The sequence below is a fragment of the Terrapene carolina genome, unplaced genomic scaffold (assembly GCF_002925995.2).
Source record: "Terrapene carolina triunguis isolate 2854851 unplaced genomic scaffold, T_m_triunguis-2.0 Scaffold742, whole genome shotgun sequence".
NCBI lineage: Eukaryota > Metazoa > Chordata > Testudines > Emydidae > Terrapene > Terrapene triunguis.
Window position 1 is genome coordinate 6779 of NW_020665093.1, and position 21339 is coordinate 28117.

Here is a 21339-nt window from a genome sequence, read left to right on the forward strand (position 1 = left end):
ACAGAATGTCATTTTATACTTTTAATATTCAAAATGTATTTATGCTTCTGAAATGTCCATTCCATGCCTCTACTACAAAAGCAAATCTAATGTGAACCATTTCAGACAACCACAAAACAAATTATATGTGGAATTTTCAGTCATATCTTGCTAACAATGTGTACATCCTGATGGTAAGAAGCCCTAAGGTGACCATATCTATTTACAGTACTTACAGAATAGAAAACTTTATGTGGTTTGGGAAAAATTGGCTCACCATAGCATAGACAATGAAGATACTTTGTAACACCACAATTTATTCTGAATGCTTCAGTGTTACTTTCGTGTAGTTTTGCTTAAGTTATTTATTCTTAGCTGTCTTGAAGAACAAAAAGGCATGGATACTAAACTTATGTGGGGACAAAGCCTAGTATTTCCTTCAAAGCTGGCTTTTGACATCACAGGTACAAAGGGCAAGAATAATATGTTTCCCCCCACACTTTGGATGTGTTTCTCCCTACTGCTATTACCAACAACCATAATCAGGAAAAGAGCCAGCACAAAAGTCTAGTGGAGTGAGTAGAACTTTTAGTTAAGTGTTTGTAAATAAAATTATATATAGCACACACACCCTCCATGCACACATTCCTATGTTAAGAATGTTTTAAGGTTGTAAAGTGTAGCACTCAAAAGTTAAGAAATGCCAGAATTCAAGTTGCTTGTGCAACCTTAATATGCCCCTTTATGATTATGTAATATGACAGTCTTTAATTACATTAATTACTTTTTTCCTCCATAGGACCCTTCCATCCTGTCCCTCTGCACCTAGTCGTATGCATTTGAGTTTGACTGTTTCCTTTTCCTCCATGCTGCCTAGGCATCAGTCTCCCTGGCCTGAGTTCTGCTCAGCCTCTTGTTGGAGCATGTGAATTGTGGCTGGCACAGAACTCTGTGTGGGTAGATCAGGCTCAGTACAGATGGAATGTTCAGGGAATTTTTCTGCCAGCCACAACAAACTTCGGAGATATGTAAATTTATAATTTCAGAGGCTTATAACTCAGCCAAATTTGGGTGAAATTTCAGAGACAGAAAAAGGGCATAGGGTGAGAGAACCCAGCTTCCTCCACGCGCACACATGCCCCTCTTCCAAATGGTAAGTTTCTGCCCCAAAGCATGGAGGTGCTATAGCTTCTCAGCAAAACAGTTGTAAGAATTTTTTAACATGGGCAAAACAATGCATTTTCCCCCTAGCCTCCATCTTGGAAACAGATGAGCCATTTTTGCTGAACTTTCCCAAAAAATTCATCATGAGGCAGATACCCAGCATGAAAATTTCAGCTCAAACAGTTATTTTGCCAAAGATAACAGAGCCTTATAATGGAAAATGTTAGGCAATCTTACCTATAGGTATTTCTGTCAGCTCCACTTACAGTGTGTGTGGGTGTGTATATCAAATGTTCAAAGCTGTCCGCTAAGTTTGGGTGCCCAATTTGTGGCATCAATTGGAGGTCTATGGGTGCTCAGTACTTTAAAAATCAAGCCTTAGGTGACTCAAGTTGTGCATCCAGAAATTGAGGCGCCCAAAACTGGATGCTCATGAAAATGTAGGCATTATGAAATTTGAATGTTATAAGTTTTTTTCAAAAGTAATTGCATTTATTTCTTATCACGTCTGTTCTTGTTTTGTGTTATTTCTTAACAGATGACTCAGAGGTGATACCTGTATAAGTGTTTCAAGTTTTTTCCTACAAGATGTGTTCCACATATCCAGCAAACTGGGTCACTTTTGATGATGAACCCCTCTTTCAATCTCCTCAAAAATCAGTGGAAAATCGTAATACCTGTAAAGCAAATGGTCTTAATCTCAATCTTGTTAATATGCATGAATCTTCCAGTAGGTCATCTTCTACAAGCAGCACTCCACTTTCTTCTCCTATAGCTGACTTTTACTTAAATCCTGGACCTCCTAGTAACTCTCCACTTTCTACACCTACCAAAGAGTATCCAGGAAGTCCCTGTATCCCCAAATCAGGAATTCACATTTTTTATCCTATTCCTGAATTGTCATCAAACATTAACCTTCACCCACCACCTGGGACTTGTTCTTCCTTAGCTTTTCAGAAACTGAGCACTGCAGCTAATGATAATCCACCTAAGATTTTATTCTCTAAACAAGCAACCCCAGGTGAAATAAATCCTACTTACCAAGAAAGCTGCAATAAAGTAGAAGATCAGTTGGAATTGGAACGCTTCCAATATTTTCAGAATGACTGTGCTTTTTCAACTCTATTTTGGAAAGAGGGGTGTTCAACTAGCATGTCTCCCTGTAATGTTGACACACAAAGAAAGGATAAAAAGCTTTGCAGAGGTATTTGCCATCCTAAAGAAAAAGACACTTGCCATGATCAGAAAAGTCTCAATCAGAATTCCTTCAGTTATATCTGTGAAAGGCTTGAACATTTGCAAACTGATACTTTGGGAAGCCTGTCTGCCTCCAGCATACATGCATGGCATAATCTCTCTTCTTTTATTCCACACAGTCTCTTCAGGAGCCAGAAAAAAGATGGTTGGCCTATCATGCTAAGAATTCCTGAGAAGAAGAATATGATGTCATCTCGGCAGTGGGGTCCTATTTATCTTAAAGTCCTACCTGGGGGCATTTTACAAATGTACTATGAGAAGGGCCTTGAAAAACCTTTCAAAGAATTCCAGCTTCAACCATACTGTAAACTGTCAGAACCCAAGCTAGAGAACTGTAGTGTTTCAGGAAAAATCCATACCGTGAAGATTGAATATGTGTCTTATACAGAGAAAAGAAAATTCCACCCCAAAGCAGAAGTGGTCCATGAACCAGAGGTGGAGCAGATGCTAAAATTAGGAACCACGGATTACAATGACTTCACTGACTTCCTTGCAACAGTTGAGGAAGAGTTAATGAAGCTTCCAGTCATCTGTAAGCAAAAGAGAAATTATGAGGAACAAGAAATTATACTAGAAATAGTGGATAAGTTTTGGGGGAAAATCACTAAAACAGAAGGAAAACTCGTAGAAAGTGCTGTCATCACACACATTTATTGTATGTGTTTTGTGAATGGCAATACTGAATGCTTTTTTACTTTAAATGATCTAGAGCTTCAGAAAAGAGATGAACGTTATTTTGACAAGGACCTGGAGAAGAAATGGATTGATATTCTTGACTACCATTTCCATAAGTGTGTCAAAACACATGAGTTTGAGCAATCTAGAATTATTAAGTTTATACCCCTGGATGCCTGTAGATTAGAACTGATGCGTTTCAAGACATTGTATAATGGGCAAGACCTTCCATTTTCTTTAAAGGCTGCAGTAGTTGTTCAAGGAGCATACATTGAACTTCAGGCTTTTATAAACATGTCTTCTACTTCTCTGATTCCAGCACGTTTGCATTCCATGAAATACTGTGAAAATGTCATGATACGCTTTCCAGTTCCTGCACAGTGGATCAAAGCACTTTGGACAATGAATCTCCAAAGACAGAAGTCCCTAAAAGCAAAAATGAACAGAAAAACATGCCTTGGCTCTTTACATGAAGTTGAATCTGATCCTGTAATTCAGGTCTCAATTGGAACAGCAAAATATGAAAGTGCCTATAGGGCTGTAGTGTGGAAGATAGACAGACTTCCGGATAAAAACTCAAGTAAATATATTCTGCATTATCAAAATAGTATTTTTTGGGTACAGCTCTTCTACTGGAGGAGCCTGATTCTTCTCTCACGCTGATCTTATACTTGTATAACTTCATTGACTTCAGGGAAAATACTCCTAATTTACACCAGTGTAAGGGCCCAGTCCCAGTGCAACTCCCATTGTCTTCAGTGGGAGATGGACTGGGCCTTTTAATGAGAGAAGAATTTGACCTTAAATGCTTTTTCTAATGGGCAATTTCATCTTGATGGCGGTAGCTTCTTCAATACTTGTACTACAGTAGTGCCTAGAGCCCCTAACTGAGACCAGGGCCCCATTGTTCTAAGCACTCTGTAAACCCATAATAAAAAATGGTTCCTGCCCATGAATATCATACAATTTAAAGAGACAAGACAGACAAAGATGGGATGGGAATCAAAAACAGACCAGCATCACTGAGCTGGTCAGTGGCAGAGCTGGGACTAGAACCCAGGAGTCTTAAGCTTATAGCATCTTCATGCCAAGAGATAGTGTGAGTGTAGTTAGAAGGTGCTGTGGTCAATCTCCCTTGGAGTCCAGAAGTCTGTTGAGTTTCAATATTCTGAGTTTGTATTCATAGAAAAATATCAACAGTGACACCATAGTGCCTTGGGTTATATTCCTTCTCTGTGGTGGTGATACATTAAATAAATGCCCACTGAAAAAAAAAAAAAAAAAAAAAAAAAAAAAAAAAAAAAAAAAAAAAAAGCAACTAAGCTTCTATTTAGGGCTGTCAAGCAATTAAAAAAATTATTTGCGATTAATCATGCGATTAAAAAAATTAAGACCGATTAATTGTGCTGTTAATAATATTAATATTTTGGATGTTTTCCACATTTTCAAATATATTGATTTAAATTACAACACAGAATACAAAGTATACCGTGTTTGCTTTATATTTATTTTTTATTATAAATATTTGCACTGTAAAAATACAAGAAATAGTATTTTTCAATTTACTTAATACAAGTACTGTAGTGCAACTCTATCATGAAAGCTGAACTTACAAATGTAGAGTTATGTATAAAAAAAACTGGATTCCAAAATAAAACAATGTAAAACTTTAAAGCCTACAGGTCCACTCATTCCTATTTCTTGTTCAGCCAATTGCTCAAACAGATTTATTTACATTTGCAGGAGATAATGCTGCCCGCTTCTTGTTCACAATGTCACCAGACAGTGAGAACAGGCGTTCGCATGGTACTGTTGTAGCCAGCGTTGCAAGATATTAACGTGTCAGATGCGCTAAAGATTCGTATGTCCCTTCATGCTTCAACCACCATTCCAGAGGACATGCGTCCATGTTGATGATGGGTTCTGCTCGATAACAGTCCAAAGCAGTGCAGACCAATGCATGTTCATTTTCATCATCTGAGTCAGATGTCACCAGCAGAAGGTTGATTTTCTTTTTTGGTGATTCGGGTTCTATAGTTTCCGCATCGGAGTGTTGCTCTTTTAAGACTTCTGAAAGAATGCTTCACACCCCATCGCTCTGAGATTTTGGAAGGCACTTCAGATTCTTAAATCTTGGGTTGCGTGCTGTAGCTATCTTTAGAAATCTCACATTGGTACCTTCTTCGTGTCTTGTGAAATCTGCAGTGACAGTGTTCTTAAAACGAACAACGTGCTGGGTCATCATCCGAGACTGCCATAACATGGAAATATATGGCAGAATGAGGGTAAATCACAGAGCAGGAGACATACAATTCTCCCCCAAGGAGTTCAGTCACAAATTTAATTAACATATTATTTCTTTAACGAGCGTCGTCAGCATGGAAGCCTGTCCTCTGGAATGGTGGCCGAAGCATGAAGGGGCATATGAATGTTTAGCATATCTGGCATGTAAATACCTTGCAATGCTGGCCATGCGAATGGCTGTTCTCACTTTCAGGAGACATTGTAAATAAGAAACTGGCAGCATTATTTCCTGTAAATGTAAACAAACTTGTTTGTTTTAGTGATTGGCTGAACAAGAAGTAGGAGTGAGTGGACTTGTAGGCTCTAAAAACATTGTTTTGTTTTTGAGTGCAGGTATGTAACAAAAAAAATCTACATTTGTAAGTTGCATTTCACAATAAACAGATTACACTATGGTACTTTTATGAGGTGAATTGAAATATACTGTTTCTTTTATCATTTTTACAGTGCAAATATTTGTAATAAAAATAATATAAAGTGAGCAGTATACACTTCGTATTCTGTATTGTAATTGAAATCAATATATTTGAAAATGTAGAAACACATCCAAAATATTTAATAAATTTCAATTGGTATTCTATCGTTTAACAGTGGAATTGAAACTGCGATTAATCACGATTAATTTTTAAAATAACAATTAATTTTTTGAGTTAATCACGTGAGTTAACTGCAATTAATCGACAGCCCTACTTTTAATCATACACATGGAAATTGTTCATTTTTTTCCTCTGGGGAAGCTAGTTAACTTAATTTCATTCAGGAAAAATAGATTTTTTTAAAAAGAGAAAAATATGAATAAAGATTCATTTTTAAAAACCTTACTTTTAGTGACAGTTTCAGATTAATAGAACAATGCATTATTTTCAAGAGGCATAAATAAGACTAAAGAATACCTTGCTCTGTCTTAGTAAGTGCTGGAGAATGAAGGCCCCTTGGATATGCATTGTGTATGTGAGGCTTTTGGAATATTTTTTGCAAGGCAATGACAACTATTACATTCTCTTGTATGTAATACCATTTCCAGAAATTATGCCTTCTAGAAATATGGGTGCAAGAAGGTAGATTAACAAATGGATCAAAATAGCAAGATAATTTATATTTTACCAACTAGAAATTCAAATTACATCTTGAAAAAGCCCAGCAAAACTTTAACCCTTTCCCGGAGGAGGGAACTCCAGTCATTAGGAAAAGGCAGGTGTTAGTAATGGGAGATTCGATCATTAGAAACATAGATAGCTGGGTTTGTGATGACTGGGAGAACCCTATGACTTGCCTGCCTGGTGCGAAGGTTGTGGATCTCTCGAGGCATCTAGATAGACTTACGTGTAGTGCTGGGGTGGAGCCGGTGGTCGTGGTACATGTAGGTACCAATGACATAGGGAAGGGTAGGAGAGACATCCTGGAGGCCAAATTTAGGCTGCTAGGAAAGAGACTGAAATCCAGGACCTCTATGGTAGCATTCTCAGAAATGCTTCCAGTTCTACGCGCAGGGCCAGGTAGGCAGGCAGAGCTTCAGAGTCTCAATGCGTGGATGAGATGATGGTGTAGAGAGGAGGGATTTAGATTTATTAGGAACTGGGGAAACTTTTGGGATAGGGGGAGCCTATACAGGAAGGATGGGCTCCACCTAAACCAAAGTGGATCTGGACTGCTGGCACTTAACATTAAAAAGGTTGCAGAGCAGTTTTTAAACTAAGAGATGGGGGAAAGCCAATTGCTGCAGAGGAGCACATGGATCGGACAGAGACTTCTTTTAGAGGAGAGTCTATTGATAGAGATTCTCTAGGTTCTAGTCAGAAGGAGAGGATGGAACAGGATAAAGTATGGGCCAGATCAGATGAGAAACATTCACATAAAAAAGAATCTGACACATCAGAAAAGGGCAGACAAATAAATAGTGACAAGTTTTTAAAGTGCTTGTACACAAATGCTAGAAGTCTAAATAATAAGATGGGTAAACTAGAGTACCTCGTGTTTAAAGGAGGATATTGATATAATAGGCATCACAGAAACCTGGTGGAGTGGGTACAATCAATGGGACACAATCATTCCGGGGTACAAAATATATCGGAAGGACAGAACAGGTCATGTGGGGTTGGGGTGGGAGGGTGGCACTATATGTGAAAGAAAATGTAGAATCAAATGAAGTAAAAATCTGAAATGAATCCACATGTTCCATAGAATCTCTATGGATAGTAATTCCATGCTCTAATAAGAATATAACAGTAGGGATCTATTATCAACCACCTGACCAGGATAGTGATAGTGACGATGAAATGCTAAGGGAGATTAGAGAGGCTATCAAAATAAAGAACTTGATAATAGTGGGGGATTTCAATTATCCCCATATTGACTTGGTACATGTCACCTCAGGACGAAATGCAGAGACAAAATTTCTCGATACTTTAAATGACTGCTTCTTGGAGCAGCTGGTACAGGAACCCACAAGGGGAGAGGCAATTCTCGATTTAGGCTTGAGTGGAGCGCAGGATCTGGTCCAAGAGGTAACTATAACATGACCACTTGGAAATAGTGACCATAATATAATAACATTTAACATTCCTGTGGTGGAAAGAACACCTCAACAGCCCAACACTGTGGCATTTAATTTCAGAAAGGGGAACTATGCAAAAATGAGGGGGTTAGTTAAATAGAAATTAAAAGGTACAGTGACTAGAGTGAAATCCCTGCAAGCTGCATGGACACTTTTCAAAGACACCATAATAGAGGCCCAACTTAAATGTATACCCCAAATTAAAAAACATAGTAAAAGAACTAAAAAAGAGCCACCGTGGCTTAACAACCATGTAAAAGAAGCAGTGAGAGATAAAAAGGCATCTTTTAAAAAGCAGAAGTCAAATGCTAGTGAGGTAAATAGAAAGGAGCATAACACTGCCAAATTAAGTGTAAAAATGTAATAAGAAACGCCAAAAAGGAGTTTGAAGAACAGCTAGCCAAAAACTCAAAAAACATTTTGTTATTACCTTTTAATTACATCAGAAGCAGGAAGCCTGCTAAACAACCAGTGGGGCCCCTGGACGATCGAGACACAGAAGGAGCACTTAAAGACGATAATGTCATTGCGGAGAAACTAAATGAATTCTTCATGGCTGAGGATGTTAGGGAGATTCCCAAACCTGAGCCGTCCTTTGTAGGTGACAACTCTGAGGAATTGTCACAGATTGAAATGTCACTAGAGGAGGTTTTGGAATTAATTGATAAACTTAACAGTAACAAGTCACCGGGACCAGAACTCTTCACCCAAGAGTTCTGAAAGAACTCAAATGTGAAATTGCGGAACTATTAACTATGGTTTGTAACCTGTCCTTTAAATCGGCTTCTGTACCCAATGACTGGAAGATAGCTAATGTAACGCCAATATTTAAAAAGGGCCCTAGAGGTGATCCCAGCAATTACAGACCGGTAAGTCTAATGTCAGTACTGGGCAAATTAGTTGAAACAATAGTAAAGAATAAAGTTGTCAGACGCATAGAAGAACATAACTTGTTGGGCAAAAGTCAACATGGTTTCTTTAAAGGGAAATCATGTCTTACTAATCTATTAGAGTTCTTTGAAGGGGTCAACAAACATGTGGACAAGGGGGAATCCAGTGGACATAGTGTACTTAGATTTCCAGAAAGCCTTTGACAAGGTCCCTCACCAAAGGCTCTTATGTAAATTAAGTTGTCATGGGATAAGCGGGAAGATCCTTTCATGGATTGAGAACTGGTTAAAAGACAGGGAACAAAGGGTAGGAATAAATGGTAAATCTTCAGAATGGAGAGGGGTAACTAGTGGTGTTCCCCAAGGGTCAGTCCTAGGACCAATCCTATTCAACTTATTCATAAATGATCTGGAGAAAGGGGTAAAAAGTGAGGTGGCAAAGTTTGCAGATGATACTAAACTGCTCAAGATAGTTAAGACCAAAGCAGACTGTGAAGAACTTCAAAAAGATCTCACAAAAATAAGTTATTGGGCAACAAAATGGCAAATGAAATTTAATGTGGATAAATGTAAAGTAATGCACATTGGAAAAAAGAATCTCAACTATACATACAATATGCTGGGGGGCTAATTTAGCTACAACTAATCAGGAAAGAGATCTTGGAGTCATCGTGGATAGTTCTCTGACGACGTCCACGCAGTGTGCAGCGGCAGTGAAAAAAGCAATCAGGATGTTAAGAATCGTAAAAAAAGGGATAGAGAATAAGACTGAGAATATCTTATTGCCCTTATATAAATCGATGGTGCGCCCACATCTTGAATACTGCGTACAGATGTGGTCTCCTCATCTCAAAAAAGATATACTGGCAGTAGAAAAAGTTCAGAAAATGGCAACTAAAATTATTAGGGGTTTGGAACGGGTCCCATATGAGGAGAGATTAAAGAGGCTAGGACTTTTCAGCTTAGAAAAGAGGATACTAAGGGGGGGATATGATAGAGGTATATAAAATCATTAGTGGTGTGGAGAAAGTGAATAATGAAAAGTTATTTACTTGTTCCCATAATATAAGACCTAGGAGCCACCAAATGAAATTAATGGGCAGCAGGTTTAAAACAAATAAAAGGAAGTTCTTCTTCACACAGCGCACAGTCAACCTGTGGAACTCCTTGCCTGAGGAGGTTGTGAAGGCGAGGACTATAACAGGGTTTAAAAGAGAACTAGATAAATTCATGGAGGTTAAGTCCATCAATGGCTATTAGCCAGGATGGGTAAGGAATGGTGTCCCTAACCTGTTTGTCAGAGGATGGAGATGGATGGCAGGAGAGAGATCACTTGATCATTACCTGTTAGGTTCACTCCCTCTGGGGCACCTGGCATTGGCCACTGTCGGTAGACAGGATACTGGGCTGGATGGAACTTTGGTCTGACCCAGTATGGCCATTCTTATGTTGTTATGTACTTAAGTGCAGCTTTCATTTATTCTTTAGTACAAAGTCACCACCTCCAATCAACAATCTTCCCTGTTAGACCCTCCATCACTCAAAAGTTTAAATTCTAAACTGTTTTTTAAAAAAGCAAATAAAAATTTTAAAATAGTTCTTTCTCATTTTTACCTTTTATATCCTATAGCTGTAGCCCTTTATAAGCGTGCCCATGGTTTAAAATAATTAGGATGTTAAATTTTCCCAGTTTGATATTGTGTGTGTGAGGGAGAGACAGGGACTCTTGCAATGGAAATATAGAACAGACAAAAAAAGAAGGGAAATGTTAAATTTAAATTGCCTCAGCCTGTATGTGGACTACATATGCATCTGCCTACTGTTTGAAATATCATCTCTAAATGTACTTTTTCTGTTTAGGATAGCTCTTTTCTTCCAAAGTGCTACCCATTGAAAATGGAGTAGAATAGAATGAATGCAAATGTGTTCCATTTCTTAATAAAGGTGCTGATGACAGTAGGAAAACAATGTACAAATAGATTTCTAGTAAATATGCCCTCCCATACCCACTCCCCCCCGAAGTGAAAAAATGTTAAATGTGGACAAAATTCTGGTTACTATAATTAATATGCTATATCTTATTGAAGACAACGTGATTCCTTGCATGGATAAGGTGCACAGGATTTGGTCCTATGGCTGTAAAGTCACTGTGAGAACGTGTGGTATCACAGTGTTACCAGCAGATAAGAATCAGATTAGTATATTGTTTTTAAAAGTATATTAACTAATGACATTGCATTAAATACTCTTGCACATTTGGTAGAATTAGAGGCATTATCCTTTATAGACTGCAGTCACTAAAGGGTGAGATCTCACACACTTGAGTAGCTCTGGCATTTCATCCATTACAGGGCACTGATACCCACTGTAGAAAGACTGACCCACAAACTCAGGTACAGGGATGCTATCAGGTTTGTTCCAGCCCAGCTCACCACTCCCTTTGAGTAGGGAAAGGCTATAAGAGTGTCTGGCTAGAAAGACATGACACATGGTGCTTTTGAGAAGGCTGGGCTTCATGCCCAAAGGTCACAGGACTGGACTGAATATCTCCTGAGCAGTTTTTCAATTTAACTTGTTTTTCTTTTGTTTTATAAACACTCTTGAGGAAAAGACTCTGCAGATAGACAGCAACTGCTTGGTGTGATTAATCTATTCACCAGCTTAGAATGGTCTATCAGTGTATGGATGAGAAAAGTACAAGTGCAGTAAAGTACTATATTAACATTAATTTTTACAGTTGGCCCAAAATGTTGCTTGTACCTACCACATAGAAGATTCTAGTAAGGTATACAGGGTTGAGAAGCAATTTTCTACTAGAAGTGCCTAACTTTTGGCTTTGATCTGTGGCTCATGGTTTATGGTTCCTTCCTGGCGTCCCCTTTCAGTTCCCCTGCTTTTGACTGTCTGCCAGAGTAACTGGGGTTCGTGACAGATACTCCCCTCTCTGCCTTTCCAGCCTCCAGGCAGCCTCCCTGCTTTCAGTGAGAGACCCCGAGGAAACTGAGGGATGGAACTGGCTAGAGAGTATTGAGCAGTTGGCAAGGGGAAAGGGAAGGAGTTGCAACATCAGCAAATGCTATGGGTGATGAGAAAGCAGCCCAGGTCAGGCTGTGAGAAAGTACTGGAGATGGAAAGAGACATAAGAGGGAGGGATAGAAATTATTGTTAATTATTTGTATTACTGTACCACCTAAGTGCCCTAGTCATGGACCAGGACCCTGCTGTGATAGGTGCTGTACAAACAGAGCAAAAAATGACCCTGCCCCAAGAAACTTACAATCAAAGTATAAAACAAGAGACAACAGATGAATAAAGACTGACATGAGAGAACAAGGAATCAATATTGGCCACTATGATAGGTAGGGCCATACCAAATTCATGGCTGTGAAAAACATGTCATGGAATGTGAAATCAGACCTCCCCCATGAAATATAGCTATTGGAGGGCAGGGCTAGGAGTGCCCCAGCCGGGGGCTACCATTCACTGGGCTCCAGCTGCTAGTTAGCTATCAAAATTGGTCAAATATGTGTTATTTTCTAAAAATTATTTTAAGATGTTCTCCTTGCTAGAGACATTATCGGTGGACTTTTCAATTCATTGGGACTTTTACCATTGACTTCAGTGAGTGCAGAGTTAGGCCAGTGCCGAGTGCTTTTGAAAATCCTATTTTATATGCCACATTTCATACTGGATTGTGTTCACACCAAACTAAATACTCTGAAAATATGGACCCATAGTGGAAGTTCTGACTAAGATTTAATTATAGTGCCATAAATATAGATAATGATCTTGTCTCAATAAAAGATTCGGGATAAGAGTTGGTTAACAACAAGGTCTTGAATAAGACTTCAAGATATCTGAAATATTTCTGAAATACTTTAAAAATGTTACATTTAAGTATATCTATACTCCATATGACAGTCTAAGGTTGTAAGAACTGATTAATACAAGTAATAGATATTCAAAACTAACAAGAGAGAAACTCTGTTTCCTGATGACAGTGGTTACTTTTACAAAGTAAAGGTCACTTTATTTCCCCTCGTATTTTATTAGGTTTTTATTTTGTATTTTATTATAGCTAAATTAGTTTTCGTTTACCCTCTCACAATGCATTGATGCTGTGGGTAATTACTTTGCCTACTTTCTTTCAAAGGTCCATTTTTGCCTTATGAATTGCTGATGAAGTTGTGAATGTAGTGCACTATGTGTTGATGACATCCACATGACAAATAATGCTAAGCATATAATCTTTTTCTTTACCTTCATATAAATTTAGTTTCATCCTCCCTGTTTAGTGGTTGCCACTGAGAAATGTAAATTTATAAAGAATAGGCACTTTTATGCTGCAGGTTGACATGTCATTCACTGTAATGGATTAAATCTAAACCTACAGTCCCATTCACAAAGTATGGTCAGTCCTTTTTGTAACTGCTTTCCTGCCTGAAGCCAAACTGTGGTTATAGTACACAGTTCCTCTCTATACTGACACTACACGTGCTTTAACAAGCATTGGGGAGGAAGAAAAGACAGCACGACCACTTACTTTGCTCTGAAGACTTTGCACAGGAAGCTGTGATGTAGAAGATTCTTTTCATTCCAATATTTTGCTTGACCTCACAAAGCAAACTTCCTGATTTCAGTGTCTTTGGAAATCTAGCTGTTCACCCTGAAGTGCTTGTGTGCCAACAGATGGAAAAATGAACTCCCCTGCCTCTCCCAAGTTATTTTAAAAAACTGAATTTATAGGATCCAGGACCAGATTAAGGCAATTTGGGGCATACTGCAACACAGGCCCTCTCTTCACTATGCAGCAGCTGGGGGCCCCATGCAATTGTAAAGAGTCAGGAATGGTGGCATGGGATTCCCCCTGCCTTTTGGATTTTTAGAGCTCCCCACATCTTGGAGATGCCAGGGTAGCAGCAGGTCCCCACACATTTATCTCAGCAGTTGGGGTGTACGTGCTTGGACAGGAGGCGTTCTGTACTGCTCTCTTGTTCTCCTGCCACACACATTATATTCTGATATGGGAGTGCTGGCAAGCTGCCCAGAGCAGTGGGTCTTAGGTCATGTCTACACGTTAGACCCTACAGAAGCATAGTGACAGCGCCATAACTATGTTGCTGTACGCTCTTAGCATAGATGCAGACTACAGCAATGGAAAGTGTTTTTCTGCCACTGTAGGAACTCCATGTCCTCCAGCAACAGTATCTAGGTTGACTGGGAGCATTCGACCTAGCTGCGTCTACAGTGAGCAGTAGGTTGGCATAGCTATGGCGCTCAGGGGTGTGGATTTTTCACACCCCTGAGCGCCATAGCTATGTTGATCTAAATTTTAAGTGTAGGCCAGGCCTCAGAGTTTAATACCCCATTGAGATACATGGGGTAATTCGTCCATTGGAGGGCTATTGTTTCAGACTGTTGGCAGACAGCACAGCATGGTTACACTTGGGTCATGTTTTCAAGCTTTTCTTCACACCCATGTGAGATAGAAACTGAATTATTTTAAAAAATGAAAGCTGAGATTCTAATGTAATCACTTAAATCCAGGAGCCATGGCCCTAGACACAGGTTTATGATGTCCATCCATTAATCCAGCCTTCAATGTATCTGGTGACTTTTGTGAAAATTGATTTGAAAGAACTATGATGACTGCTATAGAAATATGTTGAAATAGGCAGAAAATGATAACGGATGTAATCTTGTGCCTAGATACCAAGTGATTAGGCACTTTATAAATAGCTAGACAGATGATAGAGTAATCTTGCATTATGTATCAACTACAGTTTACTAAAAGATAGCATTACCATACCCAGTTAACAAATTAACCATGTACTAAAAATGGAGAGAAAATAATGAACTGTGATTTTTCCTTTCAAAGGCCCATATCAGCCACACAGTCTGTCTTACAAACTAGAACTTGGATCAGACCAGGAAATACCTTCTGACTGGTATCCATTTGCAACTGTACAGTTTGACATGCTTGATGCGTGTGCCTCGGGGACTGAAGTAAAATCGCTGGGCATAGAGTGTGATGTTCAGCCCCAGAAACATTTGAACCAGAAAACTTGCTACAACTGCCAGGTAGTCTTCACTTCTTTGCTTTCTGCAGTCTTTTTGTTCTGATACACCATTTACAAAGTATGTGTAGGGCTCTACCAAATTCACCACCATGAAAAACATGTCATGGACTGTGAAATCAGACCTTCCCCATGAAATGTAGTTTTTGGAGGGGAAGGACAGGGTGGGCACCCCTGCCAGGGGCTCCTACCATTCACCGGGCTCCAGCTGCCAGTCTGTCGGGCTGGGGAAAGACAGGACTTCCTCTTCCCCTGCACGGCCACTCTTGGGGGGAGATCAGACCCACCTCTGGTTATCTCCTCCAGCTGCAGGAAGCTCTGCAGCTTCCCAGCTCTGAAGGCAGCATAGAAGTGAGGGTGTCAAGCCCGTGCCCAGCCTACAACAGCTTTGTGACCCGCTCCATGCCTCCATTTTAGTTTGGGACGCTCACAATTAAAAAACTGAAATTTCAGATGTAAACATCTAAAAATATGAAACTGACCCATTTTAAAACCCTCTGGCCATGAAATTGACCAAAACGGACGGTGAATTTGGTAAGGCCCTAAGTGTGTGTGACTTGCATTTTAAGCATATGATCTTGCATGCATTTATTTATTGGCTTAATGGCTTTGAACACAGTAATTATTTAATAAAAGAATATCCTTGATCTGAACACATGATTCTTAGAGATGGGGCCCAAACCAGACCTGCTAAACCAACTTCCCTTTTCCCCACCAAACAAATTTTGGGTGTGGTGATTTGAAATTCATTGGATCTCAAGCCCTGTATTTCAGGCCTCCACCTGTAGGGCTTGATTCTGCACCCACTGAAGTCCATGTCAAAAATCCCATTGACTTCAGTAGTGCACGATCAGACTTCTAATACCCAATCATTTGCTAATGTTGTACATGTATATTTTCTAACCACAGGTTGAAATTGAAAAGAAGTGGATCAGGCTTGATGGAGAAGACCCAGATAAGGCTAGCAACTGCCTAATGCAGTAAAAGGAGACAAGGCACTGTAATACATGGTTACATGTTCTTTAAATATGAAATCAATGAAGGAAAATGTTAGTGGGTATTAATTTCCATAGTAAGTATTTTTTATTGTAAGAAAAAGTGCAATGATCTAATGTATAATAAATACAGTAGTTGAAAATCCACTTTTCACAATTTTTGTAATGCTTCTGGGTCTGATACTGCAAATTGTTAGTCATTTAATTAGCCTTAATTCAAATGAGCAGCCCAGTATGGGATTACTGGTGTGAGTAAGCACTGATTGTACAGTTATAGGTTTGCAGGACTGAGCCCTTAGTGTACAGACTGTAATATATGTCTCTGCAAAGTATCTATTACTTGTGAATGGTCTCATGCTCCATGTTGAGAACTAATATCACTATTATAAAAAAATTATCTGTTGGCCATATCGATATTTAACAATAAAAACATCCAAAATACTTATGGCACAAACCAGGACCTGGGTAGTGTGCAGCAGGATCAATTGCATATTTGAGTGCAGTTTGTAAATATGCAGTTTGTAAATCTCCATGTTTGTGAACAGCACAAGCATACGCTTATTTCCCAATAAGAGTTTCCACATAATGTAGAGTGAGAGAACTTCCTCAGGAATAAAACTGCTAATTCTCTCCCTTCAGGGGTTGTAAATGTTGCTCTCACTGTTTCCTCTAAGATTGTTGAATGCAAAATCTCAGGCAATCTTGATTGAAATTCCCATGCCAAGGTGAGGCTAATTTATTTCAGTGCCTCGGAAAGTGAACAGGGCCTGACCCTCAGCTGACATAAATCAGCATAGCTCCATTAAGTTCAATGCAGCTTTGCCAATTTACATGAGTTGAGAATCTAGCCTTATGAGTTATAAAGGTGGCTAATCACTACTCGTTGTTTTTTGTTATTTTGGATGTCTTTCAAGACTCAAGTTCCAGATGTTGGTTTGAAACTAGAGCCTGTACGGCATCACTGCCTTGAACTGTAAGGCAGAGGGGAATGCAAACATATAGGGAAAGTTAGAATTGTCCTTACATTGCCATCTATAAAGGAATTTGCTACAGAGGAAAATTGATGGTTATATTTATATACCAGGCTTTAGGGATTTATATCCTTTAGGAATTTTGTATTTTTTAACCAGAATTTTTTTTGTCTGGCTTTATTTTATGATCAAAGTTCTGATTTTTTAAGGCTTAATTGTTTAAAAATGTCCACTGAAGTTACCTGCACTCATATGTGGTTTGACTTAGTGCTTGGGGCAGATGGGAATACACTCTAGGACCACTGGTATAATCGTACATGATGATCAGTGTCTATTCAACATAGCTCAGGACTGAAAGCACAAGTCATCACTGATTATGTTGACAGAATTGTGTGGGGAAGCTAGCACAGCATGTCTGCCTTTTGCTCGGCTCCAGCTAATGCAATGGGCACTTAAACTCATTCAACTACATTGGTCACTTAAAATGTCAACATTTACTAACATTACCAAAGAGCAATTACTGTTGCTCCTTTGCCAAGTGGAAGCAGAATTTTGAGATCTTGCAGGTCAGTTTTACATTTGGAGCAGAAATCACTGATGCAGAGTAGGGTATTTTCTTAGTGTAATTCAGCTGCGACACAACGCCATCCAAGATCACCTGGCCAGAGCCATCCCGCCACCCATGGGGAAGGTTACTGTAAACTCCGCCATCCCTGGAACCGACAGCCAACTGTGACTGGACATCATCATCACCAACGAAGACCATCATGGTGGAAGTCACAGTGCCGTTCGAGAACAGGACCCCAGCCTTCCACGATGCCCGAGCTCAAAAGGTAGAGAAATATGCCCCTCTGGCTGAAACCTTGAGAGCTAAGGGTTACCAGGTCCAGACAAATGCACTGATTGTCGGAGCCTTAGGTGCGTGGGACCCCAGTAATGAGTGAGTGCTGAGAGACTGTGGAATCAGTCAACGCTACGCTTGGCTGATGTGGCAACTCATGGTGTCGGACACCATCAGGTGGTTGAGGGACATCTACATAGAACACATCACTGGACATCAGCAATACAAGGAGGGATGAACTAGAGTGCCTATGAGAAGCGCAGTCAGGAAAGTAACAAATACTTTCCCCATGGATTGTATTTTCTAAATGGACAACCAACGTAATTCTCAATTACTGAGTGACAATCTCCACTCATTGATATATTTTGCTTTCCACAACCAAATCTCTGTACAACTTTTCATGAGTGATGTACCCAAGTATTCGGATTCTAATATCTAAATTGTATTGTTAAATCTATTCACCTAAATTTGGGTTGTTGCTGATTATGTACTCTATGACTTTAAAAACAAACTTTATATTTGTGGATAATCTAAGCACTATACCCAGATGTACAGACACTCTTTTCCCAACCTATGTATTATATAATTTTTTTTTAACATTACACGAGTTCTGTTTTCTCAGACAGGGGGTAACAAACTGGATTTCTGCTGACAACATTACTATATGTGATGAGCACTTGACATACAGTAGTTATAGGCTCAGTCAAACTCCCATTGAAGTCAATGGAAATCTTTGACAAAATGGGAGTTGGATCTGCGTCTCTAGCAATAAGGAGAAACAAAAATTAGTAGTTATGGACAAAGAAATGCACAGCAGAAAATTCTTGGTGCTTGTAAATAAATATCCTACAATGCCTGTGTGGTTCATCCAGGAAAGAGAACAAGAGAGGAAACTGATTGTTACTCGATATCCATGTAGAAACCCTGTAATGATTGTGGATGGTGCTCTAGCTGCCATTTCTATTGCCCTTCTCTAGAGAGGAATTTGATAATGCATTCCATTAATTGTAGTGCCAAGCTGCTGTTTTTTGCATATTTCTAGATTATGCAACATTAAGTCTACAAAGCTGACAAACATTTGGGAAAAAAAGTATGCTTTCAAGTGTTTCTTTTAGTTAAGCCTACTTGACATGACATAATACTCAATTGCAGTACCAGTTTCCATATATCTGTTTTAACTGTATTTGTCTTTGCTGACCAACAGTTCTAACTAATTATTGACATTAGTAATATTCAGCTATCATTCTGATCATTTATAAATAACTTTGAATCAATATTATGCTTAATTCAAAATATCATTTTGTTCTGTCAGTATAAGTACAAAACAAATCAAGCTGATAATCTTGTAACAAAACATTGTGCATGGCATATTGATTTTTTTAAAATTAAAGTTGTATTTCAAACTATCATTTTTTTTGTTTCCCTTATTGAATATTTTGTTAAGGTGATTTTATATTTAATAGAATTAAAATCAAAAGTTTTCTTTATCACTATGTATAGCACTTCACCATTAAGAGATTTCGCTCTGTATGAATGAGTATAGGGCCATTCTGCCTAGATTTTAAATACTGCTGGGTAAGCTGGATCACTGGGTAGCTGGACTTTTAGCACAATATGCTAAAAATAAGACTGCCATGGCTTCTTCTAGCCAACATTTCCTCCAAATTCTCTGAGATAGTTGAATGTAACCTAATGAACACACAATTCCTACAATTTTGACAAGTTATATGGACAGCACGGAATGAATAGTTACTGCCTACCAGTACCACCATGTGGAAATGTGTTAATATTCAGAGATTTGAAGGCACAGACTTCAAAGAATTGGATTAACAAAACAAACACCATGGGCTAATTTTACTCCTGGTACAAAGAGGTCGTCAGTGTTAATAGTGTAACTGAATAGAACTCCCAAGGTGAATTTAGCTCCTAGAGAAGAAAGTTTCTGAAGATATAATTAAATAATTCAGGTTTCAGAGTAGCAGCCATGTTAGTCTGTATCCGCAAAAAAAAGAACAGGAGTATTTGTGGCACCTTAGAGACTAACAAATTTATTTGAGCGCGATGAAGTAGGCTGTAGCCCACGAAAGCTTATGCTCAAATAAATTTGTTAGTCTCTAAGGTGCCACAAGTACTCCTGTTCTTTTTTAAATAATTCAGCCAACTAAAACCAGGGATTAATTTTCCTAAGAAACATGTATCAGTCTATACCTGCAAATCAGACACCCAATTAGACAGTTTCCCCACTATCCTACAGGAACTATACCTGTAAGAATTGCCTGAAGATTGAAACTATTTGTATATTCATCACAGTTGTTATCATAGAATCATAGAATATCAGGGTTGGAAGGGACCTCAGGAGGTCATCTAGTCCAACCCCCTGATCAAAGCAGGACCATCCCCAACTAAATCATCCCAGCCAGGGCTTTGTCAAGTCTGACCTTAAAAACCTCTAAGGAAGGAAATTCCACCACCTCCTTAGCTAACCCATTCCAGTGCTTCACCACCCTCCTAGTGAAAAAGTTTTCCCAATATCCAACCTAAACCTCCCCCATTGCAACTTGAGACCATTAGTCCTTGTTCTGTCATCTGGTACCACTGAGAACAGTCTAGATCCATCCTCTTTGGAACCCCCTTTCAGGTAGTTGAAAGCAGCTATCAAATCCCTCCTCATTCTTCTCTTCTGCAGACTAAATGATCGCAGTTCCCTCAGCCTCTCCTCATAAGTCATGTGCTCCAGCCCCCTAATCATTTTTGTTGCCCTCCGCTGGACTCTTTCCAATTTTTCCACATCCTTCTTGTAGTGTGGGGCCCAAAACTGGACACAGTACTCCAGATGAGGCCTCACCAATGTCAAATAAAGGGGAAAATCACGTTCCTTGATCTGCTGGCAATGCCCCTACTTATACAGCCCAAAATGCCGTTAGCCTTCTTGGCAACAAGGGCACACTGTTGACTCATATCCAGTTTCTCGTCCACTGTAACCCCTAGGTCCTTTTCTGCAGAACTGCTGCCTAGCCATTCGGTCCCTAGTCTGTAGCAGTGCATGGGATTCTTCCGTCAATGCTATCATATTTCCTGTATTATTGAAATCAGTAGACCATTCTCTGAAATACTGAGAAATGTAGTTAGCATCCACAATGCCAATTAAATTAAACCCAGTGAATCACTACATATTAAACTATCTTGATATCAAATAAATATTCTCATTCCCTTATACCATTTTTATACCTAAGTCAACTCCAGAGAAAATAACTATTGGTAAATCTACATCAAAATGTTAGATGAGTCACTGTAACTCAGTTTAGCAGCACATGTGCTCATTAAAAATTTAAAAACATTTTTGCTATGCTTCTAAGTCCGTAGGGTGGCAGCCAGTCTGTTCAATGAAGTCTTCCTGCTGCTGTTTTGGAGACCTCAGTGGAATGTGCACATAACAGGTACATTGTGATCTGGGGCCAGAGCTGGTGCTAGGCATAAGCAGATTAAGCAATTGCTTAGGGCCCATGCAGCTCAAGAGGGCCCCCTATTCACTTTTTATTATTTGTTGAGTGGGGCCCTATGACGGTGTGGACTGGCCCCACACTGGGACTGAGAGAGTAAACCCTTCCCTGCTGGCAGAAGAAGCCATGCCC

At 39.2% G+C, this 21339-nt stretch overlaps 1 protein-coding gene across 1 annotated transcript; it reads left to right on the plus strand.

Annotated features, from left to right (window-relative positions):
* Positions 1–1093: 1093 nt before the first annotated feature.
* Positions 1094–17624, plus strand: STON1 (stonin 1). The gene is made up of 4 exons (XM_026660257.2): positions 1094–1132; positions 1682–3655; positions 14702–14904; positions 15810–17624. The coding sequence occupies exons 2-4, from the start codon at positions 1732–1734 to the stop codon at positions 15882–15884; spliced, it is 2202 nt and encodes a 733-aa protein (XP_026516042.1). The 5' UTR covers positions 1094–1132; positions 1682–1731; the 3' UTR covers positions 15885–17624.
* The last annotated feature ends 3715 nt before the right edge of the window (positions 17625–21339 follow it).

What these genes read in the sequence shown, in the direction of transcription:
- STON1 (XM_026660257.2), top strand. Translation starts at nt 1,732, where the DNA reads ATGTGTTCCACATATCCAGCAAACTGGGTCACTTTTGATGATGAACCC. An exon ending in ACTTCCGGATAAAAACTCAA is followed by an intron (nt 3,656 to 14,701) that starts GTAAATATATTC and finishes TTCCTTTCAAAG; the next exon opens with GCCCATATCAGCCACACAGT. An exon ending in AAACTTGCTACAACTGCCAG is followed by an intron (nt 14,905 to 15,809) that starts GTAGTCTTCACT and finishes TTCTAACCACAG; the next exon opens with GTTGAAATTGAAAAGAAGTG.